This window comes from Pteropus medius, unplaced genomic scaffold (genome assembly GCF_902729225.1).
Source record: "Pteropus medius unplaced genomic scaffold, Ma_sr-lr_union100, whole genome shotgun sequence".
NCBI classification, from domain to species: domain Eukaryota; kingdom Metazoa; phylum Chordata; class Mammalia; order Chiroptera; family Pteropodidae; genus Pteropus; species Pteropus medius.
In genome coordinates this window covers 6,150,591-6,173,630 of record NW_024354875.1, presented here as the reverse complement: position 1 = coordinate 6,173,630, position 23,040 = coordinate 6,150,591, and the positions used below count along the sequence as shown (strand labels likewise).

The following is a 23,040-nucleotide window of genomic DNA, read 5'->3' as shown; positions in this document are numbered from 1 at the left end:
AATTTAAAAAACGTGATTCATATAGTATGCATAGAGTTTTTAACTTGAAGGGCATTTCCTCTCCCACTCCCCATTCGGATGTAGAAGTTGCAATAGGTTTGACAGAATTTCGCTATTTTATAGTTACACTGGTTGCCTATTGCTAAGGCGACACTGGAATGAAATGCAGATTTTGCCTTTTCTCCACCTGCTGTCATGCCATTGAGGTAAATTCTCTTTCCACCTACAATTCCATTCCATTTGGAAAATCAGTCTAGTGGTTTTTAATACAGAGAACAACATCACATAGGAAATGAGTTAAGATTAATTCTACAGATATTGGTATCTGACATCAGTTCTACAAACTTATAAACCAAAAAAATTCATATATCATATACATCAATATGCACAGCTAACATTAAAACTTTCTCTTGTGCAGAATGTTTCATGATATCAAATTCTACAAGGAACACTTTCTAATCAATCAACACAAGCTTTCACCAAAATAGTCACCAAGAAAATCTACTTTCAGAACCAAATTCAATTTATAAACTTCTGTCCACCCAAATGGGGGACCCATTAACACTCATTAAAAGCAAAGGTTTGGAAATCAGAATTGGGCCCAAATTCCTGCACCGCATTAAGTATTAGTGAGATCTCAAATGAGTTTCTGTATCACTAAAGTTTGAGTTTTTTTCACGAGATGTTGTGACTGGAGAGCTTTAAAATCAGCATTAATACCACCTGGGACAATGAGCATTTGGTCTACATTTTCCACTTTTTAACTAGTTGAAAACCAAAATCAAATGATTTCCATTTATAGAAGTAAAAAAATATAACCCTTGTGTTGTCATACCTCCCAAATGCCGTATGAATGTTAATTTATGAAATTTGGCATTCTTCCAAGACATTTAGTGATCCTTAAGCACATTCATCTGAGATTAACTGAGTGCCTTTGCCCCACAGGCCAGACACTGTGCATTTAAGTATCGTAACTGCAGAATTTTGAGGCTTAGAACTTTTTCTCACACTGCAAGAATTCTTATATAAAAGTTTTACATATTATTCGAACTGTGCTGTTATCTGAATATTGAAATTTGACAGTTTCATTGTTACTAAAAACATTCAAGGTTACTTTGGGCTCCTCACACACATGTAATGATAAAGCTACTTTTGCATGGTTCACTTAAGTTCAACTTAGATCCTAATACTGAGGGTCAAATCGCACTTCAAATGATTTATCAAAATTATCAAATGATTAGGTTTTCAAGACTTTCTAGCTGTTCATGTTTTCCTGAGCACTCCATGATCTTACGTCTCCTCTTACTTCTAAACGATTTGGTATAGGAAAAGGCACCCAAAAAGGAAATTATTTTTTAAAGTTCAAGGTTTAAGTTTAAATTAAGCATCTACCCATGTTACCCAGCAAAGTACGTAAAACTAAGATTCTGACATAGCAGCCACTTACCTCTTGTTCCCCCACCTGCCAAAAACTGGTATCAGCAAATAATATAAAAATAAAAATATCTGAAGTTCCATAGAGAGGCTTCATGTGTTATCTTTAATTTTAGTTTGGCATATTGTATATACTGTAACTTTTCGTCAAGTAAATGAGGTACACGCTAGGTGACTGAAAATCAAGTTCATTTGCCATATGGAACGACTACAGGCTCAGGCGCTAGAACATAGGATCAAACCTAGGTCCAGCTCATGGTTCTGCCATTTTCCAAAGGTAAGTAACCTTGGACGATGGCATAGCAACCGTTCTCACCTCACACAGCTGATGTGACAACGAACTTAAATAATATACGTAAAGCACTCAGAATAGTGTCTGGCTCATGGTGATAAACACTTAAATGTTTCTACTTATTTAAAATTTCTAATTATTCCTGCTTTCGGAAATAGAAATGGTTAACAATTTTGCTAACCTGAAATGTTTTAACATTCGTATCAGAGTGCCAAATACTTGTTGACTATCTGTACCACAGAGTGTAATTTTGATATGTAACAGCTTTCCTCTCAAGATTGAGACAATCTAATAGTAGTATACATCAAATAGCTTCTGAAAAATTAAGCTATAAAAAATGAGTCTTAAGCTATAGTAGAGGCAATGATAAAACCCTGTAACACCAGTTGCTCAAAATGAGTATTTAAAACTGTAAACGCAAACGTCATTATCTGGACTTAACGTATTAAAATTCTTTTCCATACTGAAGAACTAAATAATATTTAGAAGGCTGAGATGAGGCCAATGTACTAGGCTTCTAGGGATGTAGGCATGATCTTAAGATCATTGCTTGCCGCTAAGCCTGTGATACTTATCGTCCACACTGGGGGCATGGAACATCAACAGTGCTTTACTCTGATAAGAATTCTTACCGAGAAGGCATATCAGCATCTTGAGGCTTTGGGAGTGGAAGATGTCTAAATTTACAATGCTACATGGGTGATTCTAAAATATTCTTTAGGGAGACATGCATCCCTTCCCCCCGCCCGTTTTTAGAATTCACCGACATAAAGAATCCTTGCAATCACAACCACATTTTATTTCGTGAGGCTGTGTTCCCTAATTGCAATGAATTTTCAATTTTTAAATAATATAACTATATAACAATTCAAAGTAAACACTGTCCTGGATTCGGTAATGATAGCAGAGAAGTACAATTTAACAAGTGAACAAAGATTACATCATTTTTGCAGTTGGAAAACTATGTATCCACCCTCCTTAAAATTCTTCAAGTATAAGTCACCAAAATTTATTCACATCAACAGGATTAAATAAATGGTTAGGATGCATTATTCTTTGAAATTAAGACATTAAAAAACTTGAGAAAAATAGCATGAATGACCTCTTGCTGAAAAGAAAGCAACATCAAATGTATCATGAGCTAAAATAATACTTAATGAGCTAAAACATATAAGCGTGTTAGGTGACCCAATTGTTTTTTTTAATGCAGCATCAGTCTCTGACCATTCAACTCAACTGCAATTCAGAACTGTGCTTTAATGTTATCTATAAGCACTCAGAAGCATAAATATCAAACCTGTGCTCCAAAACTAACAAGTGTGTCTCTAAATGCTAGATTTGATTTATACATCCATACTTGAGACAATGACATAAATTTATCTTTACTGACTTTTAATATTTTAAACTAGCACTTAAATTTTTGTTTTAATGTCTCATTTAGGAAATTTCAAATGAAGTTTTTACATCTTTCATATTTATTAATGTGACAATCAGAGTTATTCTATTTCCCAAGGTGTTACATATCATTTAATTGGGAATTGACAGCAATACAAAAATTCTGAAACCTGAAATACCTGTATCTTCCTGTAGATAAACACAGAAATTCCAATTAGGTAAAAATCAGAAAGTGAAACCCTTCAGCTCTCCATGGTTACACCTGACCTACTAATGCTCAAGTGTGGTAAAAGCATCCTGAGAATAATGTTCATGATAGTTTTCATTTGTATCTTATTTGCATCATGTAAAAGTGGAAAATGTAGAGATTAAGAGCATAAGGCTTATAAATCTACAGTACAAATGAAGACAAAATTAAATGCAGAAAAAACGTATCTGCAAGTCTAAAAGGAAAATTATAACCCAAGACGCATGGGGAAAAATATTTATGTGGAGTTTTTAATCCATATTAGAATTCAGTTGTTGTAACTTGACCATAAATTTAAACAGAAACCATCTTCTGAGACATACATTCTAATAAATGTATAAACAGTATTGATAGTCAACGGTTGGTTATTTGAACTTATTAGTAACATTTCATTTTTCTATCCAATAGAAATCTATAGTGGTTTGCCCCAATTACATCTCTGAAACAATGTCTTATGGAAACAAAATTAAATAAAATTGAAGATAAAAATACTCTGAAGTTATTAAAAAATAAAGCAAACTATAATCCTTGGCAGATCAATCAGGTAAAAAAACACTGGTGAAAGTTGGAAGCACAGGATAACCAACATGAATCTTCAGCACAAAGCACACCTTTAAAAACATGAAACGATGACTCTTTGGAAGACAATAGCTAAATATCCAAGAATCATCAGGTTGGAAAAATATTGCTTAATCACTTTCCAAAACACGGTCAGCTGCAAGAACTGAAGACCTCGTTAGAAATATCAAGGTAATCGTATTTATTGCATCTTTAGAATGCATTCTGAAACAGAAAATTAACAGTGCATCTCAGCTTCACCAAAATATATATATTTAAGAGAGGGGGAACCTAAGATATTTTATAAACAAAGTATCGATTATATGTGCTTTTGAAAAGGGGCTGAATTAAATAATACCAGCTGCCAACTTTGTGCTCTGACATACTTGAATTAGTGGGTACGTGTATGCTAAATTCATTTATTTCTGTCTACAATAAATGAAATAAAAACACTGCCCTATACAATCCACTATTAGCAGTGAGTACAACAGCAAAAATTATTGTACAATTTATACATACTAAAATATTTTCTTTCTCTAGAGATAATGCAGATCAAAACCTAATCATTGTGAGACTTGCTTTAGGAAATCTCAAACTACAACAGGGAAAGACCAAATCAGGGCGTGTACTTAGCCCAAAACAAAGTTCCTGGTCATAAGGCTGTAAGATTCGTAAGTGCAAGTGGTAGAATAAAGCATGCTCCGATTGTATGCTTGGGTCTCTGTATATTTATCAAACCCTGAAATTAAACAAGACTAAAGAAATGCCGGAAGCAGAGCAAGATGACTGGGGATCGCGTCATTTCTTTTACCATTTTTGTTACCCAACTTATACAATGCGAAAGTGCTAAGCAACACTACAAAAACACATTTACATCAACACTGAAGACCTGGGGAAATGAAATCCAACAATTTTATTTTAATGAGCTGTATTTTCTAAATTTTTGTTTTATTTTTTTCCTGTTTTCATACAGTATTGAAAACAAAACGCAGCACATTCACATTTTCCCGAGGAACTGTAAAGATGATCTCTACAGGGATAAACGTTGTAAAGCCTGAAGCTCAATCAACTGATGTTGAAAACTCTCAGAGGGAGTAAAGGCTTGATCTGAATGGTCTAGAACATGTACTGTAATTTAAGAGAGGAGATGGTCGTCTTAATATTTAATGATTTAAAAGAACTTCCCAGTCCATGCGAAGAGTATAGTCCAAGAATAAATCAAATTTCTGAACGCATTTTATGCTACATATGTGTATACTTTGCGATCCTCAGGTGTTCGTGCCAAATATTCTCTCTCAATAAGTCCTTCAATACGTTTCTTAATAACAACCGGACTTGGTAAGAATCGAGCCTTCAACTGCTGAGTTACCTAAAACAGAAGGTAAAAAAGCTATTTCGCACCAGAAAATCAAAAAAAAATATGTAACGTTTCCATATAAACACGAAAATTATATCTTTGAACAGAACTGATGTGCCATTTTAAGACTCAGATCGAACTTTAGAAATTTGATTACCAAAGTTAAAAACCCTAAAATTTAAAAAGGTTTTATTTGAAAATGTAATGTATGGTTGGAACACACCTCTTACACATCAAAATGTGAATACTCAAGTGGATCAGGAGCAGAATTAGTTCGGATCTCTTAGTACGGATGTACGTACACCACCTGTAGTTTAACCATTCTGATGCTATAAGCTACTGACTTCTGGGTTACTCTCCCAAATCAAAGAACTCGGGTAGCATAATGTGTTTAAGAGCACAAACTCTGGATCCAGGCTGCCTGGATTCAAATCTCAGCTCTCCCACTTACTAGCTCTGGGACCCTGGGGAAGTTAATCTCACGAAGTTGTTGTGTATATTAAATGAATTAATGGATGTGATGCTTTAGAATAACGCCCGGCTCACAGTAAGTGCTACTGCTGCTTTTCTTCACCTGCTGTCAGGACACTGACAGCAGTAATAAAAAAACAGTAACTGCAGCAGCAGCCAAAGTCTGACTATGTGTCACGGCGTCCATCATTTTTGTATACATTAATTTATTTAATGGTCTTAGCCGGGCAGAGCAGGTTGTCTCATTTTTACAAATGAAGAAAATAAGCCAGAGAGGCAAACTGACATGAACGAGCAGCAGACAGAGCCAGCAGTTAGAGATGAAAATCGAAACCTTTCTGCCCCCAAGCCCACGCTTTTCCTCAAATCCACCCTGCCTCTTGCCGATCATCCATTAGCCAGCTTTTCTTTCAGTCCTACTGGATCAGTTCATTTCCCAAGACCACAATGAGTTGATAATTCTTTGAAATCTGGAACTTTAGCACTTCATTCTCCAACTAAACTCTAGCATCTTTCTAGGGCTATCATTCCAATACCAACAAACTTGTTCAAAACCCATTTGAGATCTCTAACCCTCTGACCCTGTCCTTCTAAGCCCTTAATAACTTCTTTTGACCTCATCTCCTTCCTGACAGGGTTTAGAATGCACACAAGATCACTTTAGCTACATTCTCGATAGCACCTCAACTCCCTGATTCCTTTGCTTCTATTCTATAAACACCCTTTCTAAATTTGCTACATCATTCAAAATCCCCTTCTCAGTTCCCTGCTGAGTAAAGTCGTTTTTTAATACCTTCTATGTAGACCAGGAGTCAGCAAACTGCAGGCCACAGGCCACAGTCCACTGCCCATCTCTGTAAATTCTTATTGAAACACACAGCCACTCATTTGTTATCTATGGCAGCTTTCATGCTGGTCATTAAAAAACAAACAACAAACAGTCTGCCAATCTCTGATATAGACTAGTAACACAAATTATAGTACTCAAGTTCAGCAAGTCCCCTGGGCATGTCAACCTTGTACGCTGTTCTACTCAGGGAAAAGAGACCACTTCAGTTTGAAATTCCTCAAACTCCCAGCAGCTTACACATGTACATTTATCCACACCTGTACCTACCCTCGATTAACACACAGCCCTGCACTCTGCCCTGAATTCTCAGGAGGAAGAACATTCAGTAACATCTTTGTTAAACCACCTGTGTTCTCTATACAATCCTCTCCTTTCTTTTGACCATGGTAAACCAATTATTCCTTCGTTTTTTATTTTCCAGCATTCCTTTCTTATCCTTAGGACAGAAACATCCTCAATATCTTCCTATCGAGAAAAATGAAACCCAGACCCATCAACGCAACACTCAGTGCTGCGGCACTGCTCTCTCTGCCCTTCCCCATGAGCCACATCTCAAAGGACCAGCCACTGTCCTGGTGGCTCACCTCCATTTACTTCTCAAAGTCCTGCCATCAGACATTCACTCTGGCCAGTCCAGTGAAAATGTGTGGGAAAATGAACCAGTCACTTAATTGCCAGTATGTCTTGAGTGTTTATTTGATTTGGGTTTTTCACAATTTTTGAAATTACTGACTACTCACTCATTAAAAGTTCCTTCCTTTGCAATATGATAGAAAGTCAACTTGTACAAAATGACATCAACTGACACGTGGCACACAGAAGCACACTGCCCCTCCATTTTCAGTGCAAAAGACCTGTATCTAGCCGTTCACGCCAGAAACCTAAGAGTCACCCTCGACTCCTCCCTCTCATTTCCCCTATCGAGTAGCACATCTGTCAAGTCTACTCATTTGTTCATTCTGCTCTTTATCCTCTACCAATACTTTATCCAGCCCTAGTCACCTCTTACCTCGTTACTTCAATGGTCTCTCAATGGGTCTTCCCTTCCATAGTTTCCTAATTTGTAATATGTAAACATTCACTAAATGGTAACAGTTACTCATTTTAGAAATAAAGGTAGTTTGCTTTACATAGAATAGCAGGGAAAATTTTTTGTTTATTCTTCATGTGACAATGTTTTATGATTTTCATAACAAAACTTTAGTTTTTAAAGTGTGTGCATCTCTCGATGTACTGATCAAGTGTCATGGTTTTAATGGTATTACCTGGCTACGGTTTCCTAATTTTAAAGTTATATTTTAAATCAGTTGAATACAGTACTCTCCTAAATTTCAATTATTAATGTTATTTTCCTTCTCTACATTAATCCGGTCTTCAAGCATCCTCACCTCTGCTACTAACACGTTGTGCTGCATCTTCTTCCTAGATTTCATTATCCGCACTATAGCAGCTTCTATTTCATGTTTTCTGTCATCATCTACTTTCTGCCTTGTTTCCTTCCTTTCTGGGTCAGATTCACCTTGTTTGGCAGCAACTAAAAGAGAAATAAATACATTAACCATGTGACTACTATGTAATTTCAAATGTAATGAAAAATGTGATTATATTATAAACAAAAAATATGATTTAATAATATCCACAAAGAAAAACCAATTTCGACCTGAGTGTATGTGTGTGTGTGTATATATATACACACACACTTATTATTCTCAATAAACATTTAAAAAATGCCTAATTCAACGTCTACTTTAATAAATATTTAAATAACAAGCAGTAACATAAAAATCATGCAATTCTAAGTTATTCTTTTTAAATATAAGGGATTTAGTTTTATAGAGATAATGAAACCAATTTTATTTTTATAGAGTACAGCGATTCCTTTCCTGGAAGAAAAATGGCAGCTCGATCTCTTTAGTAGTAAAATTATCAGTCAGTTCCATTGCTGGTGAGTTCTAGAGGTCAACTAGTATTTTACCACCATGACTCCAAGTTAAAGCTCACCAGTGGGAGGTATCTCAGTAGAGTATCTGATGTCCTACTAACTCAAAATGTGGCTGTCATCTCTGAGACTCAAAGAAGAGGAAAGAGTACATATTGCTGAGATTTAGTTAGCTTAAAAGTATCACTAGAATGTCAGTTAAACTCCGTAAGAATTCATGCATTTGTACCTCTCATCAATTATCCAACAGTTTCTATCATATATCTTACCAGTTTTTCATGTCTCATTATTAATAAGCACACTATATGCTAATCTGTAGGAGAAGTCTTACTCTGTTATACCCTACAGTATTCACGGCAGTTGCTAAGGAATTAAATATACAAGTCTCTTTCCCCTACAACTTTGCTTTAATTCAAGTAGCAGAGGAAAGAGAGCGATAACTGAATTTTTGTATATTTGGTCATAAATAGTAGATATGAAATTTCCGGAGGCAGAAATTGAAAAATTATAAAGACCCACATGAGCCACTGTGGACGCAGCCATGAGCACAACTGTGAGAGCAGACTGCGCGATTCAGATCGTGCTCCTGTGCGTATCTATTTAGCCGTTTCTAACTAGAATCCCTTGGTTAACAATTCTGCTTTCGATGTCTTTTCTCAAATTAAAGATAATCAGTATCGTAATAAAAAAAAAGTGAAATTAGCTTAAAATGGTCTACTAAGAAAAATAATGCTTTTCCTCAAAAAACTTAATGCCGTAAAAAAAGTTAGGTATTGCTTTAAACAGAACTAAAGAGACATAAAAAGCAATTTAATGTGAAAATCTTGACTGAATCCTGGATCCAAAAAGTGAGGTATGAAGGTATTTTTGAGACAACTGTGGATATACAAACACCGATGGCACACAGATGTATGGCATCGTTTATTTCCTTGGGTGTGAGATAGTATCACAAGTCATGTGGGAAAAATACCTTATTCTAAGGAGACAGATGTATGCTCAAGTATTTGGCAGGGAGTGTTACGATGTTTCCAAGTTTATTTAAAATGCTGTAGTGAATATATACCCACATGGAGGGAGAGAAGTAGGGTGAGCGCAAGGGTGCCCAAGTAAATGTGGCAAAATTAAACGACTTGTAAGCAGAGGTGATGGTCACACCAATGTCCATTATTATGTTTTTCACCTCTTCTATACATCTGAAAATATTTAAAATAAGAAGTTGGAGAGAGAAAAAAAATATTTTTAAACAATTCATTTGGTTCATCTGGATTTGGTCACCTGAACAGGTATACTCTAAGGTAAGTGGGAAGACTGTGGTGATACACAATGAATTAAAATGTTTTTAAAAATGTGAGGGCAGGAGCTCACTCTTGGAGCCTCGCACAATACTCTGCACTTAGGAGCCTAACAGTGGCATCTGCTTGTGTTAAGTGGCTACACACGCATGCATCTGGCTGCATGGGGGGAAGGGAGGGAGATTGGGAGTGGTGGTGGAGGGAAAGACTGCTGGCTATAGAAATTACTGTAAATTACAGTGAATAATTCTTTGCAGAGGTTATAGTAAATGACCATGTAGGCATGGATTTATTTCTGGGCTCTCTATTCTGTTCCATTGATCAATGTGTCTGCTTTTATGCCAATTACTATGCTCTTTTGATTACTTGTAGTACGATATCGGTTGGTGTGATACCTCCAGCTTTGTTCTTTCTCAAGAGTCTTTTATATATAGTTCCATATAAATTTTAGGATTATTTGTTCTAGTTTTGTGAAAAATGCCATTGCTATTTTGATAGGGACTGCACTGAATCTATTGTATGGACATTTTAATGCTGTTAATTCTTCCTACTTAGGAGCATGATATATGCTTCCATTTATTTGTATCTTCCTCAATTTCTTTCTTCAGCGACCTATAATTTTGAGTATAGGTCTTTTACCCCTTAAATTTACTTCTAGGTATTTTTTTGATGCAATTGTAAATGGGATTGCTTTCTTAATTTCTCTTTCTGATAGTTCATTACTGGTGTATAAAAATGTAACCGATTTCTGAATATTAATTTTGTACTCTGCTACTTTATTGAAATCATTTATCAGTTCTAGTAGTTTTTTGGTGTCATCTTTAGGGTTCTTTTGAATAGTTTTTAGTATAGCCTTACTTTTAAGTTGATAATGGACATCTTATTTATCGTATATTTAACATAATGAAAGATGTGTGTTCTCTATACAATTATGCATATTTCTATGGAAGGGAATAAAGGCATGACACTGACTGATATTTAAACTTAATACAGTTTTTTACTTGGTTTTAAAACTAGTATTAGATAAGTTTCCCAGTACTAATTCATTTATTACAGTAAAATATTTTATAGCAAAACAGTATTTTTAAAATAAATTTTTTAAATGACTAGTTTTCTGATTTTTAAAAAATTATATTTATAGTAAAAGAGTCTTTGGAAACCATCAATAAAACAAAGACAATCGACTGAATGGGAGAAGATATTCGCTTATGATACATATGATAAGAAGTTAATATCCAAAATATATAAAGAACTCATACAACTCGACGATAAAAAAACAAATGATCCAATTAAAAAAATGGGCAGAAGACCTACAAAAATATTTCTCAAAGAGGAGATAGACATATGACAAGATTCTCAATGTTACTAATCATCAGAGAAATGCAAATTAAAACCACAATGAGATATCACTTCATACCTGTCAGAATGGCTAGCATCAACAAATCAAACAACAAGTGTTGGCAAGATGTGGAGAAAAGGGAACCCTCATACACTGTTGGTGGGATTGCAGACTGGTACAGCCACTATGGAAAACAGTCTGGGGGTTTCTCAAACAATTAAAAATGAATGCACCTTTTAACCCAGCAATTGCACTTCTGAGTATTTACCCAAAGAAAACCAAAACAATAATTCGTAAATATCTATGCACCCGTATGTTCATGGCAGCACAATTTACAATAGCCAAGATATGGAAGCAATCTAAATGCCTATCGACAGGTAACTGGATAAAGAAGTCATGGTTCATATATACAATGGAATATTACTCAGCCATTAAAAAGAAATGAAATCCTACCATTTGCGATGACATGGATGGACCTAGAGGTTATTATGTTGAGTGAAATAAGTCAGACAGAGAAAGATAAATACCATATGATTTCACTTATATACAGAATCTAAGGTACAAAAAGAACAAACTAATCAAAAACGGACTCACAACTATAGAGGACAATCTGGTGATGGCCAGAAGGTAGTGGGGTTAGGGGGCTGGGAAAATGGAGTGAAGAGTTAAAGAAGTACAAATTAGTAGTTGATAGATGGTCATGGGGATGGGGAGCACGGCATAGGGAATGCAGTTAGCATTGATGTAATGGCTAGAGGAGAGCCAGAGGAGAGAAAGAGCAGTTAGGGAATCATTTTATAAATTATATAGTTGTCTAACCAATGTACTATATACTTGAAACTTAAAAAAAAAAAAGACCCAAGAGAGCAATTAACTGAACATTTGGCCCATGGATTATAGTAGAGACTGGACTACTTCTTCACTAACTCCTAAGGGCTCAATTTATATTTATGTTGCCTTTAGATTCACTTTCTTCATCTGATAGCAGACTACCAAACTCCCTAGTTGTTTAAGCCAAGGTTTACTTTGGCAAAGAATGAATAGATCAAAATAAGAAACAAACGTGGTTCTTGAAAAGTGCTAGTTAGAGAGGAGAGGCTATCACAAAATCAGTTTTGCTCAAATGCTTATCTGTTTCTTGTAGACTTGGTAAATGAATCCTGAAGGACAGCGAGTGACTTTGCACAGAGGAATCTGCAGTAGCAAGACCCCTCAATAGGTAGCTGGCGCCCTAGAACTAGTCTAAAACTCAAGCTCTCTTTAATTTGGGACTGGACACTTGCAGTTCATTCAGAGCCTTCAGGTATTATCTCCCAAATGCATTGTTTTTGTGTACGTGTAAATAGTGTGTGTAAAATGCTGAATTAACAAATCTTAATTCCGAAAATTAAAAAAAAAAATATTTTAATGCTAAATATACAATTGATTGCCAGAATACACTGACTCATATACACACTTTTGCTTTTCCTTTTGACCCTAACTGGATATGCTTTTCGAAGCAGGGTGGTGTACCTCTGCTAAAGCTTTGACTACCGTGCCCCACAGCTGCAAACCACATCATTGTATCTCCATCACCACAATTGGCCCTCTGTCTTTGGGACAGAGATGTGTATTAAAAATAGGACGGTGCTGAAGAGAATCATAGAATAAAATGTCTTTTTTCCCCCCAGTGCAAGACATATGTATTTATAGTTTTGGGCAGATACAGGTTTTAGGTTTCAGGACTTATTTGTATTCTAGATTTAAAGTAAAATGTATGGTGGCATGTACCTGAATTACCTAGCCTCACAATGCTTTACCCTAAATAAGTAACTGTCTTCACAATCACAGATCCCATCATGCCCAGCAATAGTACTGTCAGATATTATTATCCAAAAGATAGTCATCTCTTCATGGATTTTTACTTTTTGGTGATGTGTGTGTATGTGTAGTATTTTAGATCTGATTTAAATAGGGTATGGTCTTAAAAGTTCTTGTCAGCTGTAAAATTCTGTAAATAAATGTTTTTCATTTTGGAATGGGACTTAGATTATCTTGGCTCTTATTGATATTTTGGTTATGTTAAAATTTTTCTCTAGTGATAAGTATTGTGACCGCATAGGTTTTCTTAACCCTTTTCCTGTGTAGAAAAAAAGTGCAGCTTTCTGTCAGCATTAATTTATGACAAAGGAAGCAAGAATATAAAATGGGGGAAAGATAGTCTATTCAATAGATAATATTGGGAAAACTGGACAGATAGAGAAAAAAAAAAAAAAAAGAAGAAAAAAAAGAAACTGGACCACCTTCTTACACCACATGTAAGAATAAACTCAAAATGGATTAAACTCTTAATGTAAGACCCAAAACCATAAAACTCCTGTAAGAAAACATAGGCATTAAACTCTGACACTGCTCTTAGTAATATTTTTTCTGATATATCTTCTTGGGCAAGAGAAACAAACAAAAAAAATAAATGAATGGGACTACATCAAAAAGTTTTTGCACAGCAAAGGAAACCATCAACAATGGAATATTACTCCACTATAAAAAATGAAATCTTACCATTTGCAATGACATGGATGGACTCAGAGGGCATTATGCTTAATGAAATAAGTCAGAGAAAGACAAACGCCATATGATTTCACTTATATGTGGAATCTAAATAACAAAATAAACAAACAAACAAAAATGGAAACAGACTCACAGATAAGAGAACAAACTGCTAATTGCCAGATGGAAGGGGGTAGAGGACTGGGCAAAAAGGTGAAGGGATTAGGAAGTATAAATTGGCTGTTACAAAATAGTCACCGGGTGTGAAGTACAGTAGAGAGAATATAGTCAATAACACTGTAATAACTATGTATGGCGCCAGATGGGTACCAGACTAATCGGGGGATCACTTTGTAGATTATATAAATGTCTAAGCACTATGCTGTACATGTGAAGCTGATATAATACTGAATGGCAAATCTAATTGAAAAATAAAAATGAAAAAAGCAGAGACTGAGGGAGAACATAGTGAATGGATTAAAGGATAAAACCGCATAAATTTTGGCATCTGGCAGATTTCTCTTGCTGTGAATCCACTGACAAGTTATTATGTGTATTGGGGGAGAAGATGTTTTGTTTAATAATATAGGTAATTTATAAATACCCCATTCCAAATTTTTTTAATGTAATAAAAAAATATCAAAAACTGCTCATATAAATGTGTCACTTCTGTTTTTAAGTTTGAGATACAAGTTTTAAGGTTTTCAAACTTAAAAATATTTATTGAACTATAAATAGCTGCATCTAAAGACCAATCTTTAGATAGGTAACTCCTAATTTTGAACAATCTGTAAATCGGTTTTAAAAATAGACGCCCACTGTCTATTAGATTAGTTAACCAGTTAAAAAGGATTGTTTTAAGATGTAATATGTTCATAAAATTGTACTTCACTAGTCAAGAACCATGTGGAAGTTAAGTACCATGTTCACACTATGAATTCCTTTTCTAAATGTTTACTGTACTTGGATTCATCTGCATTCTGACAGAACACCTGTCAATAAAAACTGAGCCATATCTTAAGCCTATGTGTCACGAAACACCAGAAAAGAATTACTATTTTAAAAGACAGAAATCCGACAGACGAGAATTTTTTAGAGAAAACAATAAAATTATTTTTTTCAAAGGAAGAATACCTGTTTGAATCTTGACTCTGTGAAGTTTGGATGTGAACTGATCGTTGACTGTGAACACGTGACCATTTTCAATCTCCTTCGACTTGGGCTCTTTCGTGAGAACCCGCTGGGTCGGCTTGCCGCAGGCCAGGGACTGCAGGGCTCGGACGAGCTCTCTTTCGGGGATATCTGTCTCCTGCTGAATTTCCTGAAATTTTTATCACACCGACATTATAATTAGACTTTTCGAAAGATTCAAGCAGATTAGTTAGTAAGTAGGTGAAGTTGATCAAGCAGTGATGTTTTCCATTAAGAAAACAATTTACAACAAAGAATTCTCTGACCATGACACTTCTCTGAAATCCCACTTATTTGAACAAACCAGAGAAAAGGTGATTCAAATTACAAAGTATAGAAAATACACACACTATTTTTGTTTCAGGAGATATAAGATCCAGTGTAAAAAGGTCATGCAGCAGGGAATACTAGGGACCTGCTTTAATATCCAGGTAAAAACAAAGTATTAACCAACATATGACTGCTAATTTTAGAAATACTCTATGATCTTCCTTCCAAGTTTATCCGCACTACTCTTTCGCTTAGCAACATCTGCAGAGAAGCAAAGTAGGGCTGCACTAAGGCCTTCTATCATACAATCACAATTTATAACCCAACTTGATCATATTTACTGTCTTTATGACCAAATAAAAAAATTAAATATCTGGTAATTAATTCTAAATATAAAAAGCAATAAATATTTGGAAGTGCAGGTATTTTTCTACATGAGATGAATAAAATGCTGAAAAAAAGCCGTTTGACCCTTGAAAACACAGGATTGAACTGCACAGGTCCACTTATATGCAATTTTTTTCCCCAATAAGTCCAGTCAACCCTTTGTGTCTGCGGGTTTCACATCCACAGATTCAACCAACGGTGGCTGAAAAACAGTTATTTTTGAATTTCCTTCAAATCCAAGGATGCAAAGGGCCAACTACTGTAGAGTCAAAAGTTATACACCAATTTTCAAGTGGGGGCAGGTAAGTGTCGAGGACCGTAGCCCCAATCTGTTCAAGAGTCAAGTGTATAACTTTTAAATTCATCACTCTCTTCTTATGTCAGTGGGACACTAAGAGAACTGCACACGTGTATGATTTAGTCCCTACACATCTACGGGGATGTACGTGTGGAAAGCCTTTACGTTAGGATATACTGCTTTGATTTACTGTATAAAGCTGTTTCTCAAAAGCAGCACAGGAGCAGCAGGCGTGAAGGCAGCAAGTTTGGATTATGTAACTGACCTGGAGTCAGTCTCCCTTTCACAAGAGTCTGTGAGCAACAGTTTAGGTTCTTCTAAAGGTTTGTCGGGGTACGTGAGGATCGAGAGAAATGGGAATTTTGGGGATGAGGCACATTCTTCCTTTGCTTCAAATGATCTCTGGTCATGTCTACCTATTTTGGACATTTCAAATACTATAAATGTTAATCCCAGCAAGTTAAATAGGTGCTATTAATCATTAGAATGTTGATTATAATTACTATGTGCATACTAAAATTGAGTTATTTACTGTTTAATCATATTCAAAGAAATGAAAAAACATTCTTAGGTGAGAGTTTACAATTACACATCATTCCCAGAGGTAACTACAGTAATTCAATATATACCCTTCTATGACTTTCCCTATATATCTACATCTACACATATGGACACGAACACATACATACCGTACGTCCATGGACATGCCCATCTACACACGCGTATTAATGTTAAACGTAAATGGGGTCACATCACATGGTGGTCCTACTAATTTCCTGGAGATTCTCCAGGTTAGCATCAAGAGATCGAAGCTATGGAGAATTCCAAAGCACTGCTCCTATCACAACACGAAGGCAGACTGGGACTGTGGCCAGTTTTGTGATGGAGCATGCCTTTTTGTCTTTGAACACAAAAGCCAGGTTTCCCAAAGGAGATTTTAGAAATGTACTAGTTTCCTTAAAGTTATATATTATACTTGATAGATACCAACAAACTGCCTTTTGAGTTAACTATTTAACTTCACAACAATTTATGAGTACCTATTCTCTCTACCTTCAACACAGAATTTTCGTTTCGTCTGTCCATCTTTTGGGATAAAAATGGTTATCTTATCACTTTAACTTGTAATTCCATGACCTACAGAAGAAAAGCATTTTTTTTAATGTTTAAAGGATATTTATAACACTTCTGTGCTTTGTCTACTCATTTTCCTTGTTTTTCTTTTCAGTTGTTTGTTTTTGTATTGACTTATTCGTGTTCTTTGTATATTTAGTTTTCAATTGTTACATGTAAATAATTTTTTGTAGTCTTTTTATCTTTTCTTTATGATACCTTACCATATAGATGTCTTATTACTATTTATGTTGTTAAATCTGCCCTCTCCTTTGTGGTTTATGGAACAGGCTTGAAAAGAGGCCTTTTTCTTATCAAGCTTACCAAAATATTGTTTTCTTCTATTAATTTTATAGATTTGTACTTACATCTATTTGAAATTTGATTTTATATTTGATATGACATTTGGAACTAAGGTCCTCATACTACTCGCCCACCTTTCCCACAAATGAAGCAATTATTTTAATTGAGTTTGATAAGAATTGGCAAATTTATCATTTCTTAGACACTTCTATTTATATTATTGTTTCTGGACTCCTTATTTTCTTCAAATGAGCCATTTATCTGCACAGTTCAAACAATTTTTTAGATTAAAAGCATTGGGGTTACATTGGTTAATAAAATCAAGTAGGTTTCAAGTATAGACTTCAATAATATATCATATGTATATTGCATTGTGTGTTCACCACCCAAAGTTAAATTTCCTTCTGCCACCAAATATTTGACCCAACCCCTACTTACCCTCCCCGCCTCCTCCCCTTCCCTCTGGTAACTATTAATCTACCATCTGATTGTCTGTCATGTTCATTTCTTTTAGTTTTATATCCCACATATGAGTGAAATCATATGGTTCTCAACTTTTTCTGACTTAATTTGCTTATGTGATAATTTCAAGATCCATCCATGTTGTCTCAAATGCATTAATTCATTTTTTCTTACGGCTGAGTAATACTTCATTGTATACATGGACCACATCTTCTTTATCCAGTCATCTACCGATGGGCACTTCGGCTGTTTCCATGTCTTGGCTACTGTGAACAATGCTGCTATGAACATCAAGGTGTATATACTTTTGTGGATGTTTTCAAGCTTCTTGGGGTAAATACCCAGAAGGAGGATTGCTGGGTCATATGGTGATTCTATTCTTAATTTTTTGAGGAACCTCTATACTGTTTTTCCATAGTGGCTGTACCGATTTACTTTCCCACTGGCAGTGTATGAGGGTTCCTTTTCCCCATAACCTCTCCAACACTTACTACTTTTCCTGTTGATTATAGACATTCTAACAGGTGTGAGGTGGTATCTCACTGTGGTTTTAATTTGTATTTCCCTAATAGCTAGTGAAGTTGAGCATCTTTTCATGTCTGCTGGCCATTTGAATGTCTTCTTGGGAGAAGTGCCTGTTCAGGCCCTCGTCCATTTTTTAATTGGATTTTCTGGCTTTTTTATTTTTGAGTTGTATGAGTTCTTTATATATTTTGGATATTAGGCCCTTATCGGAGGCGTTGTTCTCTCATTCAGATGGCTGCCTCTTTGTCTTGTAGACAATTTCTTTGGCTGAGCAGAAGCTTTTTAGTTTGATGCAGTCTCATTCATTTTTTGCTTTTACTTCCCTTGCCTTTGAGGTTGAATTCACAAAATCCTCTCTAAGTCCAAAGTCCATGAGTTTAATGAGTACCTATGTTTTCTTCTATGCAATTTATTGTTTCAGGTCTTTTATTCAAGTCTTTGATCGATTTTGAGTTAATTCTGGTGTATGGTGAAAGAGAAAAGTCTAGTCTCATTCTTTTGCAGGTGGTTTTCCAATTTTCCCAGCATCATTTATAGAGGCGGCTTTCCTTTCTCCATTGTATGTTTTTGGCTTCTTTGTAGAAAATTATTTGCCCAGTTTAATTCTGGACGCTTGATTCTGTTCCGTGGGTCTGTGTGTCTGTTTTTCTGCCTATACCACTGTTTTGATTACTGACACTTTGTAGTATAAACTAATGTCAGGCAGAGTGATACCTCCAGCTGTGTTCTTTTCCTTCAGGACTGAAAACAATTTTAACTTTCAGGTTACGTTCTTAATATTAGGACAAAGTCCTTCCCCACTTACTGGGCTTTTCCACCCCAAATCCCCACCCCTTCAAAAAAAAGTTTTGCCTATTTTTGTGCATCTTGTTCAGATGAATTTTGGGATCAGCTTGTCACGTTTCATAGAAAACAAATCTTTTGCAAATTTTGACTGGAATTTCATTGAAGTTACAGGTGACTTCAAAAAAATAACTCCTTTATAACATGGAGCTTTCCCAGTTGGGTACATTTACCCTTTCGCATTCTTTTGCTTTTATTGCCTTTTGGTATGTCTTCCACTTTTCTTGTTGGAACAATTCCTAGGGAAATCATGATTCCTATTAAAATACCACTTTCTTCATGTCATTTTCTGATTAATTCTGATTTACAGAAAAGTTGATTTTTCAAATGGCCACTTTTCAGATAATGGTTTCTTAGTTGATTATCACAGTTGACAATCATACTGTCTACAAATTTTGTCAACTACTGATATTTAAAAATTCCATTCTTTTTTTTTTCTTCTTGTGTTAGAACCTGCAGAACAAGGCTGACTGGTAGCTGTAAAGGTTAGGTATCCTAACTTGTTCCTAACTTTAATGGGAAAGTGTCTAATATTTTACTAACTACTGTTTGCTCAGGTCTCTCATTAAACGCACGCTTATGACATTAAGGGCAGGCAATTCATTCTATTCTTAAGTAACTAAGAGTCCTTCACATTAGAATTATTGGGGACTGACTTTTATCGAATGCTTCTGTACATCTGTAGAGATCATTGATTGATTTTATCCTTGAAGTGGTGTCTGGCATTGTAGCAAGTGTTAATTATATTATTATTAATATAAAATCTCAACTAACTGCTAACAAATTCCTTCTTTGTATTCCAAGGAAAAACATTATTTGGAAACTGAATTATTCTTTTAATACTCTCTTGAATGTGACTTGTTAAAATTTCATTTAAGATTTGTGCATTTACGTTGAATAACCTATAACTTTCTTTCTCTTTTTTGTATTTTCCTGGGTCAATTTTAGTAATAAAGTTATGCCAGCCTCAGACATTTCCCAAGAGTACTATGTGTATTTTGCATTATGGGTTCAAATCACACTACAGACTTCTATTCAAAGAATATATAAAAAGAGGAAAAAGCCCCAGCATCCTGATTATTATGGATTAAATGTTTCACTACAAGTAAATGCCACCATTTGTAGGTAGGTTCCAAGATGGCCCACGATGATCCTGGTAAGTTTTAACCTTGCGTGGCCCCCTCACTGTAAAAGGAATGACTTGGATAACTAAGAAAATACAGAAGTGACAATAGGTACCTTCTGAGGCTTTGTCATAAAGGCACTGCAGGTTCTGCTTGGGTGTCTAGGACTGACTGCTCTAGGGAAAGCTGGCCACTAGGATGCAAGGACAATTAAACAGTCATGTGGAAAGGGCCATGTGGAGAGAAACTAAGACCTCTCACCAAGAGCCAAAGGAACCTGCCAGCCACGTGGAAGGAAGTATACACCAACAGCCTGGAAGTATATTTCCCGGCCCCCAACAAACGTTAGATGACTAAACCCCAGCAACCTCATGAGAGACTGAGCCACAATCACCCAATCGAGCCCTTCCTAAATCCCTAACCCCTAGAAACCACAAAAGATAAATTGTTGGCGGCCATTTTAAACCACTAAGTTTTAAGGTTTTTTGTGTAGCATTAAATAATGAATATACCATTACTGAACTAAAAGAAAGAATATTCAAAGATAAAAGATTAGCTTCCATGAAAATTATTAACTATCTCCTCTAACTTGTAGAGATGATTTCTGTAAAAGAGCTGGCTAATAAAACTTATGAAGTGGACTACAGTGAACATATGGTGTGAGGCAAGATGAACTTCACATGCCTTTTCCTTTCGCAACACCCCTGGTTCAAGACATGAGCAGTCAAAAGGCTATGGAGCCATAGGAGTAACATTCTACATATGCCATTTATGCTTGGGCTTCTGGTGTGTGACTTAGCTAAAATCTGAAATATGAGAGAAAATTTCCTACTTAATTTTACCTTCTGCCTAAGCACTGCTCATTAGCATCAATGATCTCAAGCTGGTTGGGAAAGAAAAGGCTTGAACCACTAACATTACTAGCAATTCCAATAATGGCTATAGAAAATGAATTTATGTTTTTGTTTATCCCATTGTTTTTGCCAGCTCTTTATAAAGGTGAACTCTGAAAACCAACTCTAGCAGTAGCTTATTTTGCTTAAAATATATTTCTCCATGAGAGCTGCAGAATAAAACATCCAAGCTGTTAGAGATAATTTAGTTGTATTTCTGCTTGAAAAGGCTTACAATGTTTGAGTAAGGTATTCATTACTTGCTTAATCAATATTCTTGGGACTCAATCACTAATGAGTTGTGCTTGAAAAACTAAGGCTATTCCTTCCCTATGACACATCTGGAAGAGCAAAACCTTTTGACTTAGCCACTGACCTAAAACGTTCAGGTTTCAAAACATTTCCTTGAGGAATATGACATAAAAATAGTCATCTCTTAAAAGATTCATTCTTTATCTTAAAATTTAAACTTAAGAATCACATAATCTTCATTTCAACTCCAACCTACCCATTTAAAAGGATAGGGAGAAAGAAAAAAGATAATAAAAATGTAAGCATATTAAAACAGTTACCTAAGGAAAAGAAAAGATGGTGGAAAAAGAAATCTGACACTATCAAGACAGTATAAAATTAGCGTAAGGACAGACACAGAAATCAATGAGACAAATCAGTCAGAAACAACCCACACATATATGGTCAAATGATTTCTTTAATAAACAGGCCAAGATAATTTAAAGGGAGAAGACTATTGCTTTCGACAAATGACGCTGGAATGAACAACTAAATCACTGTGTGTGTGTGTGTGTGTGTGTGTGTGTGTGTAATAACTCTGAATCCTTACCCCTAACCACACACACAAAAAAATTAACTTGATATTGATCATAGATCTAAATGTAAAAGCTAAAACTATAAAACACTTAATCTTGGGGTAACCAATAATTTCTTAAGACATCAAAAGCAATGCAGCACTAAGAAAAAAGGTAAGTGACAGACTTGTGAGAAAACATTCACAGCACATAGATCTGACAAAGGATTTGTAAACAGAATTTATAAAGAGCTTTTAAACAGCTCAATAAAGATATGAACAGATACCTCACTCAATAAGACAAGTCATAAGTAGCATATGAACACATAAAAGATGCTCAACATCAAGGAAAGGCAAATTAATAATATAATAATAATTACACACCAGCTAAAATAGATAATATTAAAAAGACTGACAGTATTAAATTTTGGAGAGGATGTGCAGCACTGGAACACTCCACTGCTGGCAGTAATGTAAAATGGTGCAATCACTTTGGGACACGGTTTGGCAGTTTCTTAAAAAGTTAAACATATAACTTTATTCATAACAGCCTCAATCTGATAACAACTCAAATGTCCATCAACTGGTAAACAGATACAGAAAACGTAGTAGATCCATATAATAGAATATAGCTCACTAATAAAAAGTAATGAACTACTGAAACTATACGTGCAACAACATAGATGAATCTCAAAAATACTGTGCTACGTAAAAGAAGCTCCACAAAAGAGGTATGGATTAGATAACTGCATTTATATGAAATTCTAGAAAGACAAAACGAATCTATGCTGATATAAAGCAGATTACTGGTTGCCTGAGCGGAAGGGAATTGACTGCGAAAGACTGCAAAAATTTGGAGAGGGGCTAATATTCTATATATTGATTGTGACGGTAGTTACACAGGCGGGTACATCTGCTACAACTCATCAAACTGTGCACATTTTTAAATGGGATGTTTTATTATATAAAACATATTTATACTTTAATAAAGTTTATTAAAAAAACAAATAAAATGTGACCCATAAGTGTACAATGTTTATATAGTTCCATAGTCCAATTTTATGCTCTTTTCTCTAACAGTACTCAAAGATTACTCAAATCATCACCATCACCACCGCCGCCG

At 35.3% G+C, this 23,040-nt stretch overlaps 1 protein-coding gene across 3 annotated transcripts in view; it reads right to left on the bottom strand.

Annotated features, from left to right (window-relative positions):
- Positions 1-3,593: 3,593 nt before the first annotated feature.
- The window catches only part of CUL3 (cullin 3), a 91,128-nt gene continuing 71,681 nt past the window's right edge, over positions 3,594-23,040 (bottom strand). For 2 of the 3 annotated variants that reach the window (XM_039855762.1, XM_039855763.1), the window contains exons 13-15: positions 14,838-15,024; positions 7,993-8,138; positions 4,825-5,295 (exon numbers count right to left, since the gene is read on the bottom strand). In XM_039855762.1, coding sequence (XP_039711696.1) covers positions 5,164-5,295; positions 7,993-8,138; positions 14,838-15,024 — 465 coding nt within the window. In that variant the 3' untranslated portion in view covers positions 4,825-5,163. Of the gene's footprint in view, positions 5,296-7,992; positions 8,139-14,837; positions 15,025-23,040 lie in introns of all 3 variants that reach the window. The other variant, XM_039855760.1, reaches the window with a different exon arrangement.